This window comes from Nomascus leucogenys, chromosome 2 (genome assembly GCF_006542625.1).
Source record: "Nomascus leucogenys isolate Asia chromosome 2, Asia_NLE_v1, whole genome shotgun sequence".
Taxonomy (NCBI): Eukaryota; Metazoa; Chordata; class Mammalia; order Primates; family Hylobatidae; genus Nomascus; species Nomascus leucogenys.
The window spans coordinates 150,894,309-150,913,699 of record NC_044382.1 but is presented as its reverse complement, the minus strand read 5'-3'; the positions used below and the strand labels follow the sequence as shown (position 1 = coordinate 150,913,699).

At 45.8% G+C, this 19,391-nt stretch overlaps 1 protein-coding gene across 1 annotated transcript in view; it reads right to left on the bottom strand.

Moving 5' to 3' along the window:
- Nucleotides 1-1,390: 1,390 nt before the first annotated feature.
- Nucleotides 1,391-19,391, bottom strand: part of USP10 (ubiquitin specific peptidase 10) — an 81,737-nt gene continuing 63,736 nt past the window's right edge. Inside the window, exons 9-14 of the mRNA XM_003272496.3 lie at nt 18,051-18,150; nt 16,858-17,035; nt 13,005-13,170; nt 8,666-8,810; nt 6,133-6,198; nt 1,391-2,413 (exon numbers count right to left, since the gene is read on the bottom strand). Of these exons, the coding sequence (XP_003272544.2) occupies nt 2,226-2,413; nt 6,133-6,198; nt 8,666-8,810; nt 13,005-13,170; nt 16,858-17,035; nt 18,051-18,150 (843 nt within the window). The 3' untranslated portion in view covers nt 1,391-2,225. The remainder of the gene's footprint in view (nt 2,414-6,132; nt 6,199-8,665; nt 8,811-13,004; nt 13,171-16,857; nt 17,036-18,050; nt 18,151-19,391) is intronic.

Sequence of the window (19,391 nt, the reverse complement as noted above, 5' to 3'; positions counted from 1 at the left end):
CATCACAACATACACATTCAACCAAGCACTTCAGGATGGGATTTTATCTTTTCGCTGGCTTATTGCTGCTGGTGTGAGTGGTTGCCCCAAAGTTAATCTGGCTTCCATAGGAACTGTATATTATTTTAATGAGAAGCTAATTATAATATTGTGTCCAGAGTTCGTTCCTTCCGGTGGGTTCACGGTCTCACTGACTTCAAGAACGGAGCCGTGGACCTTCACGGTGAGTGTTACAGCTCTTAAAGAAGGCAAGGACCCAAAGAGTGAGCAGCAGCAAGATTTATCGTGAAGAGCAAAAGAACAAAGCTTCTGTGGAAGAGGACCCCAGCAGGTTGCCACTGCTGGCTGGGGTGGCCAGCTTTTATTCCCCTATTTGTCCCCTCCCATGTTCTGTTTCTGTCCTATCAGAGTGCTCTTTTTTCAGTCCTCCCTGCGATGGGCTACTTTTAGACTCCTGCTGATTGATGCGTTTTACAGGGCACCGATTGGTGCATTTTACAAACCTCTTGCTAGCCAGAGCACTGATTGGTACGTTTTTACAGAGTGCTGACTGGTGCATTTTACAAACTTCTTGCTAGCTACAGAGCGCTGATTGGTGCGTTTTACAATCCTAGCTATAGAGTGCTGATTGGTGCGTTTTACAATCCTCTTGGAAGACAGAAAAGTTCTCCAAGTCCCCACTCGACCCAGGAAGTCCAGCTGGCTTCACCTCTCAATATGACTTATAATTCAGCCGAGCAAATCAGAACAGAATTACAAAGGGCAAGTAGGTTAGACGGACACTTGTACAGTAAGTTTAGGAAGCTCTGAACCCCAGATGGCACCAGGCTACAATCAGAAATACCAGACAGTAAGAGGAAGAACTTGAGAGAAAGGCTCAGACCACATTAAAACCCCTTCTCTGCAGATCTCAGGACACCACAATCAATCACCCACACAGGGCCAGAAGCCGGGGCACAGGCACCCTTGCACATGACATCCCTCTCTCCATGTCTTCCATCTCAGAAGGCTTCCTTCCCACTACTGAGGGTGGCGTCTAGAGGCACTGCTAAGGCGCCCCAGTGGCACTCAATTGAAGAGTGTTTAGCCTTGATCTACAGCAACTATTTTGGTGATATTGAAAATACTGGGCTATAGAAACAAGGGATGAGGAAGGGAAGGGGAGAAAACCTCCTCCTTTCTGCCAATCAAAGAGTCAAAAATTTCATTTACCCAAATCACTAGTTAATCCATTTGAAAATACTAAACAAGCATAACCTGAGTGGTGGTTCAGCTTCCACAAACATGTCGAGCTGATGGAAGGGCGGATTTTAATTCTGGAGGCAAACTCATGCCCCCATGAATTTCAGTTACCCGAAAAGGCATTCGCATTCAAAGAAACACGCACACCTTTAAACCAACTTTGTGATTTTTATTGATGGGCGACAACTTTATACTCCTAGATCTCACTAAACTGTGTACAATTAGGGACGCAGCATTAGAGAAGAGCAGACAGCAGAATTAAACAGAGCAGACTGAGGGAGAGATCTTCATTATTTGCCCATTTTTCATTATGTGTACACAGAAGCATGAATGCAATTTGAAATCTTTTAATGGCAATAAAGTTACAATCACCCATCTACGTAGACTAACATTTTACTCCAAATGTTTGATCTGCAATGTGTATGTCAGCAGTTTCTCTCAGCACAATTATTAAAATTTTTCCTGTTAGGAACCAGCAACTTATTTTTTATGTTTATTTTTCTTTTGAAGTAAGAACTAGTTCTTCTTTGATAACTGGCTCATTTTTATCATTTATCAAAAACTAAAGGGTAGGGAAGAAAAGTGTGATGGATTAAAAAATTTCTTTTTTAAGGAAAGATAAAATTCATTTTCACAAATTTACAAGTGTTGTTGCTGGTGCAGGATTTATTCTACTAAGCAGTGAGAATGGGGATCAAATCCACTTTCTTATCTCAGGAATCAACATTATTTCAGAAATATGGGTTTTTGTGTGTTTTCTAAAATCAAGCGACAGTCTGTTTCAACCAAATGATTTTGATTTGGAAGTTAGAGTCAACAGAAGCTATGTTGTGCACGAACCCCAAGGCATCTCCTTTTCATTCTTGCCCATTTTTGCAAAGGGAGAGTTTCTCTCTAAAGAGCCACTAAAGAGAGGCGGGAAGTGAGTGTGAGGTGGTGTCCTACGAAGCGGGCACTGGGTGCACACACAGCGCACACAGGGTTTACAGCAGGTCCACTCGGCGGTAATACAGGAGGTAGGCTGTGCGTTCAGCAGTTGGTTTCACCACCTGGTACTGGCTGATCACCTTGACGGTCTGGTCATCGATGCGCAGCCAGCCATTCAGACCGATCTGGAAGACGTCTGTAGTGTAATGGCCGCCCGTCGCACTGTTGCCATGATGGTAGACCACTGGAAGAGAGTCCAGCAGGCGGCAGAGTGAGAACAGCACTGCACACGAGTCATTACAGGTCTCCGCCGACTTCCCTCCAGGGATGCAACTTATGTGTAAAACCCCTCTCCAAAGTAGGTGGGACAGAGAGATGTCATTACACAAACCAGTGCTATTTCAACTCAAACATGCAAGCGATCCATAATAAAAACTTTTATATAACTGCAAGGTAAGGGTAAGTCAGATAGATACACGTGTGCATGTACGTGTATTAAAGACATATTTAAAACGTCCCACACCTCACAAAGACACTCCTACACAGCCATCAGCTGTAGAAACCTAGAGACCTGGCTCATGCCCTTGGATGTGGCTGGCTCTACTTCTAGACTGTCCTGAAGAGATTATCTGAATCTTGGACAGAGATTATGATGTCATTTGTAACAGTGAAAAAAATGGAAAACCTTAATGGCCACTAGAAGAAATGACTGATGAGTAAATTATATTAAAATAACACGATTTTTTCATGGAACAGATTAAGAATGGTGATGCGGGAATATGCTTATGGTATATTAAATGAGAAAACAAGGTCCTTAGGCCTTCTGTGGCCCATCTATCCTAACGACAAGGGACACAATCTCCTGGTGCGGGCCCACAGGGCAGGAGGAACACTGGGACTGCTCATCACGGTCGCTTGTGCATGGAGCTGTGGTGGGGCGCTGTGGAAATGGTGCTGGTAGTTACGCATTTGCCTTTTAAAAAAATTACCCATTCTTCTATAATAATGTTTTAACAGAACAAAACACACACACACACACGTTATTTACTTAAAAAAAAATCCTATTACCAAGAAGCCTTAGTCACAAAGGCCTAAAAAAAAAATCTGTTAGAAGATGTCATGAAAACATTAACACAGCCACAGAACACATCCTCCACTTCTATGGAGCAGAGGGGCAGAGGTCTGCCTGGCCAGCAGCAGACACCAGCCTCGGGAAGGCGGCAGTCTGGCAGCATTCCAGGAGGAATGATAGGGCAGCCTGCTAAGCTGTGTCCACCATCAGTGGCACAACAGAACAGGAACCAGGAGAGATGCAAGACTTGGCTGGTAGGAAATTTCAGCACTAAAACAAGACCAAACACCACCAGGTTCTAGTCGCAGTTGTCACGTGGTGGGGGCTAAATGACAGCAGGAGGCCTCAGTCCTCTCTGGGCCAGGGACCTTGGCTGGCTAGAGGACAGTGCTTATGACTGAGGCCACCAGTCAGACTCCTGGGCTCTGCACAAAGAAATCCTCTGTGCACGGACCCCGGAGGAGACTGAACAGCATAGGGACAGCAAGACTGTGGGGCCCGTATGTCAGAAGCCAGGGACACAGCCAATCCAAGGGCACAGCTTCATCCCGTACTGCACAAGTCACAGCCATCCTGTGAAAGGGCAGGAAGCACCCATGACAGCAGCATGTCCCCTGGATCCCAAGTTCACTTTGAGACTTCTGACCTAGATCTTCACCTCACAGACCTAACTGACTGGGCTGAGTTTTGCTTCAAAGCGACCATCAGTAGAATCTGCAGGACCTGGGGGTTTTACTAATTTGTCTTTCCCACAAGACATCTCCATTCTAAAATTTCAAGGTGGACTGCAGTCACCATTCTAGTTTCATAAGCAGCAGCTCAGTTAACTACCCCGGGCTGAGCGGTGTGTCACTCACACCTGCAAGCCTGCCTGACAGGAGCTCTGAGAACCGGCTGAAAAGCTCGTGCGCGAGATTGCTTCTCCCAGGCTCCACAATCACAGCAGTTCTTAAAAAGTCTTCCTTTGCTCATTCTACAGGTAATTCTAACCAGTCCAGTGACCTCATTTCCAAGATCAGAATAGGCTTCCAGCCTGGCCAAAAGGGCGAAACCTCGTCTCTATTCAAAATACAAAAATCAGCCGGATGTGGTGGTGCACACCTATAATCCCAGCTACTCGGGAGGCTGAGACACAAGAATCACTTGAACCTGGGAGGTGGAGGTTGCAGTGAATGGAGACTGTGCCACTGCACTCCAGCCTGGGCAAAAGAGCGAAACTCTATTTCAAAAAAGAATGGGTTAGGATTCAGGAGGGCATGGGAGAGCAACCCAGGCCCAGGTCCTGGGGCACGGCAAGTTACAGAGTGAGGGAGGGGTGTGTGTGCTCACATTGGGGCCCTGACCAGGAGACAAGCAATCCCTAGCCCCTGCCCCTGCCCAGTGATGTCCCCCGCAAGAGCCCCCAGGGGAAGAGGTGCAGGGAGAAGGCAGAGAAACTGCTGGCCACCCACTGGGACCTGGGTGCCACACTCCAAGGAGCCAGGCAGGATACTGGCTGGCTGGGGAGTCTGATGACTCAGACCTTCCATTCCAGGCAGGGGACGGATAGGGCTGGAGATACCCACAAGCGCGTGGTGCCCATGGCCATCCCATCTGAGGCCCAGCAAGTTGAGGAGGAATTGTGATCAGGGGAGAAAAGAAAAGACAGTCAAAAGGAACAATGAATAGTGAGAGGAAGACAGGGAAGCCTGGCACCTCGCAGTGTGGCCCTGGGCCTCACCCACTGGGCCCTCACCCCTGGACTACCACCCCTGGGCCCCCACCCCTGGGCCCCCACCCCTAGGCCCTCACCCCTGGGCCCCCATCCCTGGGCCCTCACCCCTGGGCCCCCATCCCTGGGCCCTCACCCACTGGCCAAACTTCCTAAAACATTGGGTGTGAGCTGAGGTGGACAGGAGCTTGAAGCCCTGCTCTGCCACTGCAGGCCAGAGTGGTGAGTTTTATTCCTTGAGTTCTGCTTTATTCTTTTATAAAATGGGGATCCCATCTCCCATCTCCTGGGACACATGTAAGGAAATGAAAGGATATCTTGGGAAGAGGTTCAATACATGCGTGAAGGTCAATAAATGGCAGTGTTATGTTACGATACAAACAGGCTCACCAAAGGCCACACCAGAGGAGGGAAGACACAAGAAGCTAGAAACATGTAATAAAAACAGCCTGGGAAGCAAACAAAGTGCTGCAAACAGCAACAATCCAAAGAAGAAAAGACTCAGAGGCATAAAAGATGAGGCTATAAAAGAGAGAGGAGGATAAAAGGGAAGGCAGAATGGAAAGGGAAGATGGTGTGGAAGAAAAACTGATACTGCAGGGAGCCTAAGCCAGGAGACAGAAGAGGTCTCAAGGCCCACCCATGAGGGAAGAGGGGGTGCCATTCGCCCTCTTGGGAGATTTCTCATGACTGACCCGGGGCCTGGCAGCCGAGGAGCTTGTGTAATCGGGCCCACCCTCTCAAGCAGCCCTAACAATACCTATGCAGGACAACACAGGATCACCGGCTGGGGGCGCGCTCACCCAACCTGGCTGGGTGACCAGGTGTCGTGGAAACTCCACAGCACTGTCACCCACAGGTGCCACAAGCACAGCCGGGAGAGGTCACATTCTCCAACAGCCACCCTGGGAGCTTGAAACTCCCTCCTCTGACTCAGAGACAGAAATGGTCACTTTGAGGAAGGTCTTTTGTTATCTCTCCTCAGGGCCAAGATGATAATCTGTCATCTACGCAGAGTTTCAGGTAAAACTCTCACATGACTCCCTGACTCACAAGGCCACAAGGATACCTAAGAGCAGCTGGCCACTATGCTAAGTTGTGTTTCGGCAAAATTGTGCCCAGCTGTAATCCCTTTCATCAGTGTTTTAATGAAGAAGTAATGTCGTACAAATTTACTCACCTGCAAAGAGCCGATAGGTTCTGTGGCATTTAAAATTCTTATTTTTAACCCCTGGAGAAAGCAGTTCTGGAAAACAAAATATCAATGGCTTCAAGCACTTTTACAAAGGGTCAGAGTAACAGCAGCAAAAAAAATGGCTAACAGCATTCTCCCCAGCAAGTAAACCGCTTGTCAGACCAGGAACAAAACAACACTCTATCCCTTTAGTTGCATAAAAATTGACTCATGAGGAAAATGAGCCATGTGACATAATAGGACACAAAATGCACAGCCAGCTCGCTAAAGAAACAGGACCAACGGCCGAGGCTGTGATGCTCCTGTGGGAGGCCCCTTAAAAACAAGTGCTCTACAAAATGGAAAAGAAAAAAGCTGCTGACTTAAAAACAAAAACAAAACAGTTGTGAAAAACCCAAGAATTAAAATATTTTACATATGCGTCAGATCATAAAACTTCAATTACAGGCCAGGCACAGTGGCTCACGCCTGTAATCCCAGCACTTTGGGAGGCCGAGACAGGTGGATCACCTGAGGTCAGGAGTTGGAGACCATCCTGGCTAACATGGTGAAACCCCGTCTCTACTAAAAATACAAAAGATTACCCGGGTGTGGTGGCACGTGGCTGTAGTCTCAGCTACTCAGGAGGCTGAGACAGGAGAATCACTTGAACCTGAGAGGCGGAGGGTACAGTGAGCCAAGATCGCGCCACTGCACTCCAGCCTGGGTGACAGAGCAAGACTCCGTCTCGGGAAAAAAAAACAAAAAAAAAACTTCAGTTACAGAACAGTAACATTTCTTCAAACAGGAACAGGTCTACCAACTGCTACAAGGCAGGAACTCCCCGCTCTTATTGTGTGCAGAAGTACCACTTACACGGACACAAGAGTCCATCAATGGTGTGCTGTTCGAGGCAGCCATCAGCGATTCCTTCCTATCCATTGACCTAAGTGAGGTCCTCTTGTCCCCATTTATGTCATTTTTTTTTTCTTTGAGATGGAGTCTTGCTCTGCTGCCCAGGCTGGAGTGCAGTGGCATGATCTCAGCAACCTCTGCTTCCTGAGTTCAAGTGATTCTCCTGTCTCAGCCTCCCACGTAGCTGGGATTACAGGCATCCGCCACTGTGCTAGGCTAATTTTTGTGTTTTTAGAAGAGTTGGGGTTTCACCACGTTGGTCAGGCTGGTCTTGAACTCCTGACCTCAGGTGATGTGCCTGCCTTGGCCTCCCAAAGTGCTGGGATCACAGGCGTGAGCCACTGCGCCCAGCCCCCAATTATGTCATATTCTGATAACATATTGGAGGTGTCAGCTGATATAAAAATACAGCAAGCAAGAAAAGATATAAAAATAAAATCACTGTAGAAAAATATCCAAGTCAGCTCAGACAGCTGATCTGGAGGCGAGTGAAGATACAGGAGCAGGGGCCGAGGATGCCTTCTTTGACTTAGCCGGCATTCTAGGTTTCCCGATGGACAGAATAAAATGGGGAGGAGGATCTGTTACATGATTCTCACTGGCATCTTTCTTCCTCTTGCTGGTCCTCAAATGGGATTAAAAAGCAATCTGCTGATGAGTGATAAAGCAGCTGGACATGTGAGAGGAGCGACGGACACTAAACTGGCACAGCAGCCAAGCCCGTCAGCAGAAAGCACAGCTCTTGCGTGCAAGTCTGGGAGAGAGTGTCTTGAGTCTTCAAGGGAAGGTATAGGGCACCCCTAGGGTAGACAGGGAGCCGGCTAGAAGCCAGCCATGCCCACAGTTCCTGGGTCATCTATACAGAAAGAGGTGTGAGGTGGGGTTGCTGTGCCGGGGGACGGAGGGGAAGAGGACTCTCGGTTCAGGTTTGTTCCTCCACAAGACCCAGGAGTGAGGTCCAGTGTCCTCTTTTCTGCTTCCAGACACCTCGATATTCTGAGAATCCTCTCTAGCTAATCACAGTCCCAATCAAGCCTCAGTGTTGTACTATACGTTTTCACAAATTCTAAAGCTTTCGAGAAGTCTTCTTGAAGTTGTGCTTTTAGCAAGATGCCTTTAACCTGGGGCTCTTTAAAATTGCTTCCAAAAAGTGCTGAGCCCATGACCTCACAGAGACTTGAGGCTGGTAAGTGCCACGCGTCTTACTTGTGCACCATCACAACCAGACGTTAGAAGGGACTCTCACTGCCTATGAGAAATCATTCTTTCTTCACTAAAAACCACTTAACTGGGCTAGTCAAGACAGCTGTTAATACTCGGTGGAAGGCAAACTGTGCACCATTCATCCCTGAAATATTCACAGAAAAGTGATGTTCTTTTTGATATACAAAAGCTCCTATTTTTCTAATCTAGTAAGATTACAGAGTTTAGTTATTTTTGCCTCTATTTTCAACAGGCCATTTTCATGAGAATTTTAGTATTAAGGTCTATTACAAGTCAAGAAACTTAAAACAAGTCCAAGTCCAGCAACAGAATGTCCTCACTCTTGACATCATAAAGAAACGCTACAGGGGTGAGCTTCTGAGCATCATCACAAACACGCCCGACCTCATGTATGCATTACCTTTACTAATTTCCAAGTCCACAGGATATTCAATATTTTTGATCAGCTTCTGGCACCCACCAGTCTTCTCATAAACGAATCGTTTCAGGTGCAGCACGAGGACAGGAGGGAGTTTTTCCAGAGTCACTCTTCGACTTATCTCAACCTAAGACACAAAGCACACCAGGACACACCGTCCCTGTCTTACTTGCAAGAGCTGACACCACATCCACCTTCTGCTCAAAGACGTCCTCTGAGAGCTGAGGCCCGAGAGTCTTGTGGCAGGGCTTCATGGCTTTTCCTGCCCCACAGAAGCTCATGAGATTCGACCAATGCTCCTCTTAAGAAAATGCACATGGCCAGGTGCATTGGCTCACGCCTATTAATCCCAGCACTTTGCGGGGCTGAGACAGGTGGATCACCTGAGGTCAGGAGTTCGAGACCAGCCTGGCCAACACGGTGAAACCCCGTCTCTACTAAAAATACAAAATTAGCCAGGCGTGATGGTGGGCACCTGTAACCCCAGCTACTTGGGTGGCAGAGGCAAGAGAATCGCCTGAACCCAGGAGGTGGAGGTTGCAGTGAGCTGAGTTCGCGCCACTGTACTCCAGCTTGGGCAACACGGCGAGACCTTGTCTCAGACAAAAAGAAAAAAGAAGAAGAAAAATGCATACATTCCTATAAGCACAACTGCACAGAGTCTCCTGGGTCCCTGAAGTCCAGTTGTAAACTTGAAGTTAAGAACTTTACTCTGTGGCATTACTGACGAATTAGCATAAAAATTAAAAAGCTAACTTAGTACCACCTTATTTATGTACTGACTCCCCGGCCTTTTTTGGGGGGAGGGAGTTCTCTGTTGCCCAGGCTGGAGTACAGTGGTACGATCTCGGCTCACTGCAACATCCATCTCCGGGGTTCAAGCAATTCTCTTGCCTCAGCCTCCTGAGTAGCTGGGATTATGGGCTCCCACCACCACATCTGGCTAATTTTGTATTTTTAGTGAAGAAGGGGTTTCACCATGTTGGCCAGGCTGGTCTTGAACTCCTGACCTCAGGTGATCCACCTGCCTCTGCCTCCCAAAGGGCTGAGATTACAGGCGTGAGCCACCACGCTAGGCCTAGTATTGACCCATTTTAAAATAACTCTGATAGTATTGATAAAACCGATACCAGTATGATTAGATGGTCTTTTGTTTGTTTGCTTGTTTGTTTTTAAGACAGGATCTCACTCTGGTTGCCCATGCTGGAGTGCAGTGGCATGATGACAACTCACTGCAGCCTTGACTTCCCGGGGTCAGGTGATTTTCCCACCTCAGATTCCCAAGTAGCTGGGACTACAGCCATGAGCCCAGCTGGTCTTGAACTCCTACACTTAAGCAACCTGCTCACCTCAGTCTCCCAAACTGCTGGGATTCCAGGCCAATTAGATGTTTTAAATAACCTTTAAAGCTATTTATTCTAATCATGAGTTTTATCAATTTAATCTGTTCCTGAAGTACTTTCACAGGTCTAATGAATGCTGCTTTTAAATAAAGCCAGGTTTTTTGTTACTAAGACGCATCTTTACAAATAATAGTTAATCCCTTTATCATTCTCTATACTTATAAACTCTTTGATGCTTCCCATATTCATTTGGATAATACTTTTTTTTTTTTTGAGACAGTCTCGCTCTGTCACCCCGGCTGGAGGGCAGTGGTGCTATCTCAGCACACTGCAACCTCCACCTCCCAGGTTCAAGTGATTCACCCTCCTGAGAGGCTGGGACTACACGTGCACACCACCATGCCCAGTTAATTTTTGTATTTTTAGTAGAGATGGGGTTTCAACATGTTGGCCAGGATGGTCTCAATCTCTTGACTTCGTGATCTGCCTGCCTCAGCCTCCCAAAATGCTGGAATTACGGGAATGAGCCACTGGAGAATTTTTTTTTTTTTTTTTTTTTTTTTTTTGAGATGGAGTCTCGCTCTGTTGCCCAGGCCGGACTGCAGTGGCGCTATCTCGGCTCACTGCAAGCTCCGCCTCCCGGGTTCATGCCATTCTCCTGCCTCAGCCTCCTGAGTAGCTGGGATTACAGGCGCCTGCCACCATGCCCGGCTAACTTCTTGTATTTTTAGTAGAGACGGCATTTCACCTTGTTAGCCAGGATGGTCTCGATCTCCTGACCTCGTGATCCACCCGCCTCAGCCTCCCAAAATGCTGAGATTACAGGTGTGAGCCACTGCGCCCAGCCATCTCAGGCTTAATTTCTAATCACTCAAAAAAGGCAGACATTTTCTATATAGCAAATATTTCATATAATCCTGTTTTCCCCAAAACCTTCACATGTTCCCACAGAAAAACACTTCTCATCTAAAACATAATAAAGTTAAAGGTGGCATTTTAAAAACTTAAAAAAAAAATCACATTCAAGAAAATATGTAATCTGCTCCTTATAGATACTTCCATACAGGTTGTCCAAAACCTTCCTCAAACATCTGCTGTTCAAAGTGGTCCTGATCTCATCTGATAACATACTACAACAACCGTGCAGCCAGAATAGCTAGCAGCATTCTTTTTTATCTTCAGGAGTCCACCAAAATGCCAGCTTTCCTTTATTTTTATTTCTTTTTATGTTTTAGAGACAGGATTTCACTATTGCACAGGCTGCAGTGCAGTGGCGTGATCATAGCTCACTGCAGCCTCCAACTGTTGGGCTCGGGCAATCCTCCTGCCTCAGCCTCCCAAAATGCTGGGACTATGGGCGTGAGCCACCACACCTGACCCACCACACCTGACCCACCTTCTTTCTGGAAGCCTTCATCCAAACCTGCTATTTAGGATAAACCATTCTTTCTTCACTAGTGTCTAACAACAGGCTGACAACTACCTGTGCCTCAATCCCTGCCCCCACACCACCACCCCTACCAGCCCACCCCAGCAAAGTCAAACTGTAATTGCGGCAGAAGCAAAAGAGAAAAACAGACACAACACAAAAGGGTCTTCCCTAGGCAGCCCATGGAAAGGCTGACCACCACCCCAACAGCATGGGTGGCCAAAGACTCCCATAGCTGGCTCAAGAAACAGCATAAGCAGAGCGGAACGGCAGCCAGGGCCAGGGAGCCATCTCTGGAGTTGCGGCTGCCACAGAAGTGAGCCAAGCTGACAGTCACCCACAGCCAACGCACAACTGAACCACCCAACCAACCTCCCCAACACAAATATCACTTTTTCCCTCTCTGTCTTCCACGAGGTCCACCGCCAGACTCTTCTTAGCTCATTCACTGAAGTCAACTACCAAGTTTCTGCCTCTGACTCCTACTGCTTCTATTTTTTAAACAAAATCACCCATGAGATGCAAGTCTGCAAATACGGTAGAAGATTAGGCATAACTTCTACAGATCCCTCCAGAGCCTGGGTGGACCAGTCCACAGCAGGACACCCCCAAGGTGCTAAGGGTCCCTATGTCCTACTTTGCTCTTTTTGACTCAGAGCACACGAGATAAGCCAAGGACAGATCCATCCCAGTCATGCAATGTGATGACAGGTCTTCTACGTTGGGGCCCTTATTTTACCATGTAGCTGCCATCCACTGCCCATTATTCAAATATCGCTTTACAGGAATGCTATGGACTGTCCATAATTACCAGCCTGCATTCATCTCCCCAGTGCATTTTTATGAATTCACTGCCACAACCTAAGATATATAAGAGAAGACACTGTCTGCTGCAGAGTAGAAAAGAGCCATAAGCTGGCACATCTGGACAGCCAGGAACTAATCAGCTCTCACAGGGCAGAATGCTATCGGTCTCACCCGACTGAGTTGACAAGGACTCCACCAAGCTATAAATCTGATACTCTTAAATTCATGGAGACTGAAAGACTCAAGGATCTTATCTTTTCCAGATCAAATCAAAGAGTAACAAGCATCAGAACAACGACTATATTACATTTACAATGACCTGGAAGATCTACAATCCAATGCAAAATAGATCTGTCTACAATATCTCTGACATTCTAACTAATCTAATGGAAGTTGTACCCTACGGTATCATGAACATAAATAAGCCATTTGGCCTCTGTCAGAGGTAGTATTGATGTTGTGATATCATCATTAGATTGCCAGAAAATTAAATGTAGCTCAAGATAAACAATCCAAAAGGAGATTATTACCTTGTGTAATATGATTTAGAGCTAAAAGAGGCCCTTGGGATCACGTTTCAACCATTTCATTGTAAAAGCATAAAAACTTTCAGTACAGAATGGTTAAGCAACTGATTTAAGAGGCATAACTCAAATCCACTTCCCCTCATTCCTAATTCCATGTTCTTTCCACCAAACCAGAGCACCTCAGTAGAAACGTTCAAAATCAAGTGTGAACATACCTCTTGTTTAGTTTTTGTGGTATAACCTTGGACAGATTCTCTTGCCACCAAGCTCTCCAGTGCATCCTGGACTGTGCGTATCTTGTCAGACTGGATATCCAACTGCAACGTGAAAAATGGCTGCAAAGTGGCAGATTCTTTTGAACTCTGCTGGTAAACCACAGACCTAAGAATTGAAAGCAAAAACAAAAAAATTAAGAGACCACTCCTTGCCACTTTCCCTTAAGATTAACCAAGAGGAATAAACACTGAAAATAAGATTATTCAATATCACTTTCAAAAGACCTCATAGAAAAGCCAAAAATACACTGAATTTAAAAATAATTCTGCTGAATACCACCTCCTTAGTATTTCTAACAACTAAATCTACCAGTTGATAAATGTTCCCAGCGCCAGTGCTCTGGAAGAAAACATATTTCATTTTCCAAATTCTTTCACCTCCTCTCCACACTGTTATTTACTGCACCAGTTCATAAAGGCAGCTACCCTGCCATGGCCTCAAAATGCTGATGCTTTCCATTGTCTCCAAGTATCATGGCCTGTTCTAATAAAATAGAGGAAATCCCAACGTAAATAGAAGATTTTTAACGGCATTTTCCTCCTATAAAAATGTCTTACAAAAAGAAGAAGGGGAGTAGGGTGTGTAGAATAAAAAACAAGTTAACATTCCAGGAAAAAAGGCTGCCACCCTTCCAAGAAGGGCGCCAATTTGACCTTGTTTTCTTAGCTGGTTTTTCATTTCATTTTTTTTCTTTTTCTAAGTTTTTCTGAGTAAAAATTGTGTGTTCAGCCCATCTCATTTAGCCTCAGCAAGGGAACGTTCCAGGGGTTCAACAAGGGCTTCTATTTCTGCAGTCTCAGTGACCTAGTTTCTAAACGGAATAAAATGGGTGTGGACAGGTACTCAGGCTTTCCAGAACAGATGCGGTGAAGAGCTCGCTAAAAGCTTTTCTGTCCAGGGTTTAATTACGCATCTCCATGCTCCTTTACAGTTTGAAGACTTCGGTGACAACAGTTCCTCTGGTTCCAGAGAGGGATACAGTAGTGGGGAAACCGCTCATGAGAGCTGGTGGAGAAATCAAGAAGCCCTCTTGACTAAGTGGTCCTGTGTTTTAGCAAAGGTGGCACCGGGGAAGAAAGGCGGGGAAAAGTCTTCCTGGGGAAACTGAAAAACATCTGAAGAGGCTGTTTTAGAAGTAAATCTTTCTATCGGTGTGAATAAAGAATCATGCTTAACAATGGCTGAAAAGAAATTCCTACGTTATAAGAATTCCTTATCTTTGCTTTACCGTTTTTCAAAAAGAAACACCAACAACCAATTTCAACACAGAGACCCCTCAGAGGATGTGGCTAGCAGTCGTGATAGAGCCATTCAATCTGAGTCGGCAAGTCCTCCAAATGGACGCTGGTATTTTCCACTGGTTACTATTAGACAAATTCGGGATCTTTGAGTATGCTGACCCTCTGTGGCCTTGAAATTCTGACACCCGACCTCTGCACAAAAACCATGTTCCTGATGCCTCCATCTGAGCTGTCCCTTCATCTTTCTCTCCCATCCTGAGGGAGTGTTCTCACAATCCTAAACCAGGCTGCTGGGCTGAAAGAGCAAAGGGCACAGCCTTCCCTCACTGCTGCGGGCCAACCTGGACCTCAGCATCTCCCTCCCAACACGACACGTCCCAAGGAACCATAGGCAGTAGTCAGGGCTGGTTATTTCCCAGGCGACGACTGACCACACAGCTGCCGTGGACACTCCACAGAGAACCAGAATAGAAAGGGGCCAGTGGAATAGAGCTCACAGTGCACAACACAGAAGTGACTTGTTCAAGGTCACATAGCTGCTCAACTAGCTTCTAAATCCACTTCCACAGAGGACCAGAAACCAGCTTCTAAGGGAGTCAGCACAGGTTTCTAAAGTTCTTATTATTCACCTGTTGAAAGTTTGTTGATTCAATCTCAAAACTGAGAGACTGAATCAAGTCTTGGTGCCTCACAAGGAGTGCTAATTCTTTCAGGTACACAGCATTTGGGACAACAACAGACTAAGAGTGTCACTGAAATACCAGCCTGGGGGTTATGCTGCAAGGCCTCAGAAAGGAAATTAGGCTCCAATGAGGCCCCTTCAGTACTTTCGATGGGTAAACCTTCTTGGAGATGGTACAAGTTTTGCTGAATTCCACATCACAGTGGTACTGAAAAGCTCTCAGGTAAATAAAGAAAAACATTTCCGAATGACTTTGTGAATGAGCGAAAAGCTGGTTAAGGGAACTGGCACGCAGCCAGCTGCCCAGGGACTCCAGCCCAGTCATGTGTCCGTCTGTGTAAAAAAGACCTCCCTTCAGACTCCCTTCACTTTCTAGCTCACCTGGTTCCAATCAGTTCACAACAGCCAAGACAGGGAAACAGCTGTCTGTGGATGGGCCAACGGATAAAGGAACTGTGGTGTGTATATATACACAAGGGAACACTATTCAGCTGTAAAAAAGACTCTGCCATTTGCCACAACACGAATGAACCTGGGGAACATTATACTAAGTTAAATAAGCCAGACACAGAAAGAAAAATACTGCATGGTCTCACTTACACATGGAATCTTTATTTACAAAAAAAAAAAAAAAAAAAAGACGAAACTACAGAGAGAGGGAAAAGAGTGGTTCCTAGGGGTGGGGAGTGGGAATGGGAGATGTTAGTCGAAAGACACCAAGGGCAGCCACACAGGTGAACAGGTCTAGAGATCTGATGTGGAACATAGGACAAGAGCTACTCATAGTGCACTGTATTCGGGACTCTTGCAAATGAGTAAAACTGCAGCTGCTCTTGCCATGTGTGCACACACACAAGGGTAACTGTGATGGGGAATATGTTTATCTGCTTCACCCTAGCAACTATTTTACTATCTCTATTTCATAATATCTTGTGTATACTTTAAATATACACAATTTATTAACATAAATAAAAAAAATTCCTCCAGATACATTAATTTCTTCTCTTACCAAAAACACATGGTTTGATTAGTTGGTTTTTTTTGAAGACAGTCTCGCTCTGTCATCCAGGCTGGAGTGCAGTGGTGTAATCTTGGCTAACTGCAACCTCTGCCTCCCAGAGGCGGTTTTATGTTGCAAGTTTTAAATGCTGATGAAGTCTAATATATATATATATATATATATATATATATATGTATAAATTTTTTCTCTTATGGTTATTGCTTTTTTATGGCCTATCTTATGAAACCTTTGCCTACCCCTAAGCCATGATGATATTCTCCTGTATCTTTTTTTTTTTTTCTTGAGACGGAGTCTCACTCTGTCACCCATGCTGGAGTGCAATGGTGCGATCTGGGCTCAGGGCAACCTCTGCCTCCTGGGTTCAAGCGATTCTCCTGCCTCAGCCTCCCAAATGGCTGAGATTACAGGTGCCCATCACCACATCTGGTTGATTTGTGTATTTTTAGTAGAGACAGGGTTTCACCATGTTGGTCAAGCTGGTCTCGAACTTCTGACCTCAGAGATCCACCCGCCTTGGCCTCCCAAAGTGCTGGCATTATAGGCATGAGCCACTGCGTACGGCCAATTAGCTGGCTTTTCTCTTACTCCCTAGCAGTGAGCAGCTGAACTTGACAGAGTAGAAGTGAGGAGCTCCCTGTCCCCTGCAGACATGCGCCAGCAGGGAGAGAACAGGCCATGGGGGCTGACAAGGGAGGCATCAGGAAGTGCAAGAGAAGAGCAGGCTGGGGAGCAAGATGCAAACCATTATGTCCAAGAAGTCTCAAAACAAGCCTCACACCTTTCCCCTTCACCAACATGGCAAAACCCTGGAAAAGGCAAATATTAAGTTATTCTAGAAAAGCACAAACCTGATGTGTCCACCAAAAATGCCGGTGATTGGAGTCTGAACAAAGTCCGCCTGGCGGGTGACGGAAGTCTTGTTCCGGGGGCCCACTTGTTCCCATTCATCCTCGCTTCCTTCACCTTGTTCTTCCTGCTCTTCTTCATTGACCGAGTGGTTTTTGGGGCCATTGGAAATCGTAAGTTCTGAAAAGGAGAGCATCTGCTTAGACTACTATTTACAACAAGAAGAGCAAAAAATAAAAAGGCACAGATCTGTCGACTGTGGTTTTAAAAATGAAATCAGGGTGTGTTCTACATTAAGAGCCACGGCAACCAATCGCAACAGGTACAACGTCACTGGATCCACAGCAATCAATCGCAACAGGCGCAACGTCACTCGATCCACGGCAACCAATCGCAACAGGCGCAACGTCACTGGATCCATGGCAACCAATCGCCACAGGTGCAATGCCACTGGATCCACTGCAACCAATCGCAACGCCACCGGATCCACGACAACCAATAGCAACAGGCACACCACCACTGGATCCACGGCAACCAATCGCAACAGGTGCAACAGCACTGGATCCTTGTTTACATAAACTCCTAGAAAAGACATCCCTGGGACAACTGGCGAAATTTGAAGATGCTCTGTAAAGTTGATATTACCATGTCATTACAGTTGGTTTTCTCAGTTAGATAAGGGACTGTGGTTACGCAGGAGCAGATCCTCAGGGGATGCTTTAGCACCTGGGATGAACTAAACTGTTAGCAGCAACTTAACTTTGAATCATTCAGGGAAAATGTATGCATACATATGTATATATGGACGGACAGACAGGACAGATATATATATATATATATATATATATATATACACACACACACACACACACACACAGTATGTGTACGGCATCAGAAAATATGTTTAAAACTGTACACTCAGCAATTATAAAGGTATTCATCAAACGATTCTTTCAGCTTTTTTATATGCTTGATCATTTTCTTAATTAAAAGTTGAAGGAAAATGGCAGAGGTTAGGGATAAACTGTAATTTACCTAAATATAACCTTCTCCATGATGTAAGTTATCATAAGGAATAAACGCTATTTGAAGGGAAAACGCCTGAGGGGCAGGGAAGCAACGTAACATATGAGTACGCAACACCTGTTTACAGCGAACTCTTGCACAACTCTGCGGCAAGTGGACCATAACTTACTTTCATTATTTGGTGAGAGAAGCTTCTTTAGGTTCAACATTTCCTCATGAAGTCCATTTAGAATGAAGCCTAAGTATTCCTCAGCATCTTCTTGTCGACCCTGAAAAGGTCAAATATAATCATTTTAATGTGAACTGATGACCATCAAAGGCCTGCAGGACATACAATACTTGCAAAGTCCAACCATGGCTCCTCTGAAATGGAAGATGTAAAGTATTTCCAATAGAAGACGAAGAACTAGATGTCTAGGGCCAGTTCACTGTTCAACTGCAAGGGTTACCACTCGAGTAGTGAGCTAAGCAGCCCTATATCTGATTCTGTCTGTCTTTGATGATGGACAACTACATGGGAAAGAACTCAAAACTACATGTGGAAAAACTCCAGTGATTTAAAGCGTTAGCTGTTTTACATATAGATCAGCAAAATCATTCACAGACGAGTCACCCAAGAGTTTAATAATCCCACATCAGGAGGGTTTGATTCTGTTACTTACCATCAGTTCATATTTCATTCTTCACAGCACAACTGCCTATTCCAAGGCCCTGCAAATTGTTCTGTTTCAAGTATCTAGGTAAACTGCATTCAAGTTTACTTGCCCTCTCCAAACAGTAGATGTGGACAGGAGCTGTTCACGTGAGTGCATGCTCTGCAGGTGTGCAGGAAAGCGCAAAAACTGGCACAACCAAAGTGTGCTGAAGACTTTTCACAGCAGGCCTGGGTGGCTCTCCTTGGAAAGGCCTGCTTGCAAGGTTGCCCCTTGGCTGGTGTCTGGGAACTTGGACTTCAGAAAGGTTCCCATCAGTCCATTAACTGATACGGTATTCTGCCTAAACTGTTTGTGAAAGCAATGTGCTTTCTGCTGAACACTTTGCTTTCATTTTGGGAGTTTGGACTTTTGGTTCAAGCCAGGCAGATGGTACCTATGGGACCAGCCCTCAGTAAAAACTCTGGACACGGAGTCTGTAATGAGCTTCCCTGGTTGGCGGCATTTCACATGTATGGTCACAGTCTGGTGCTGGAGTAGTTAGGCGCAGCCTTGTGGCCCCACTGGGAGAGGAGTCTGGAGGTTTCCTTTAGGCCCTGCCTCATGTGTCCTTTTCCTTCCTGACTCTGCTTTGCATGCTTTTGCTGTCATCAACCCATAGCCACGGGTATACCAGCTTCTGCATTTGCTGAGTTCTACCAGTGAATCACCCAACCTCAGAGTGGTCTTGGGGAGCCCAACACATCCTCTGTGAATGTAACCTTTAAAAGATGCTTTTGTTCGTGGCATTATCTCTGTGCACGATCCTAAAGGGGTTCCTGAGCACCCACTTTATTTTGCCTCCACCTAAGCTAGGT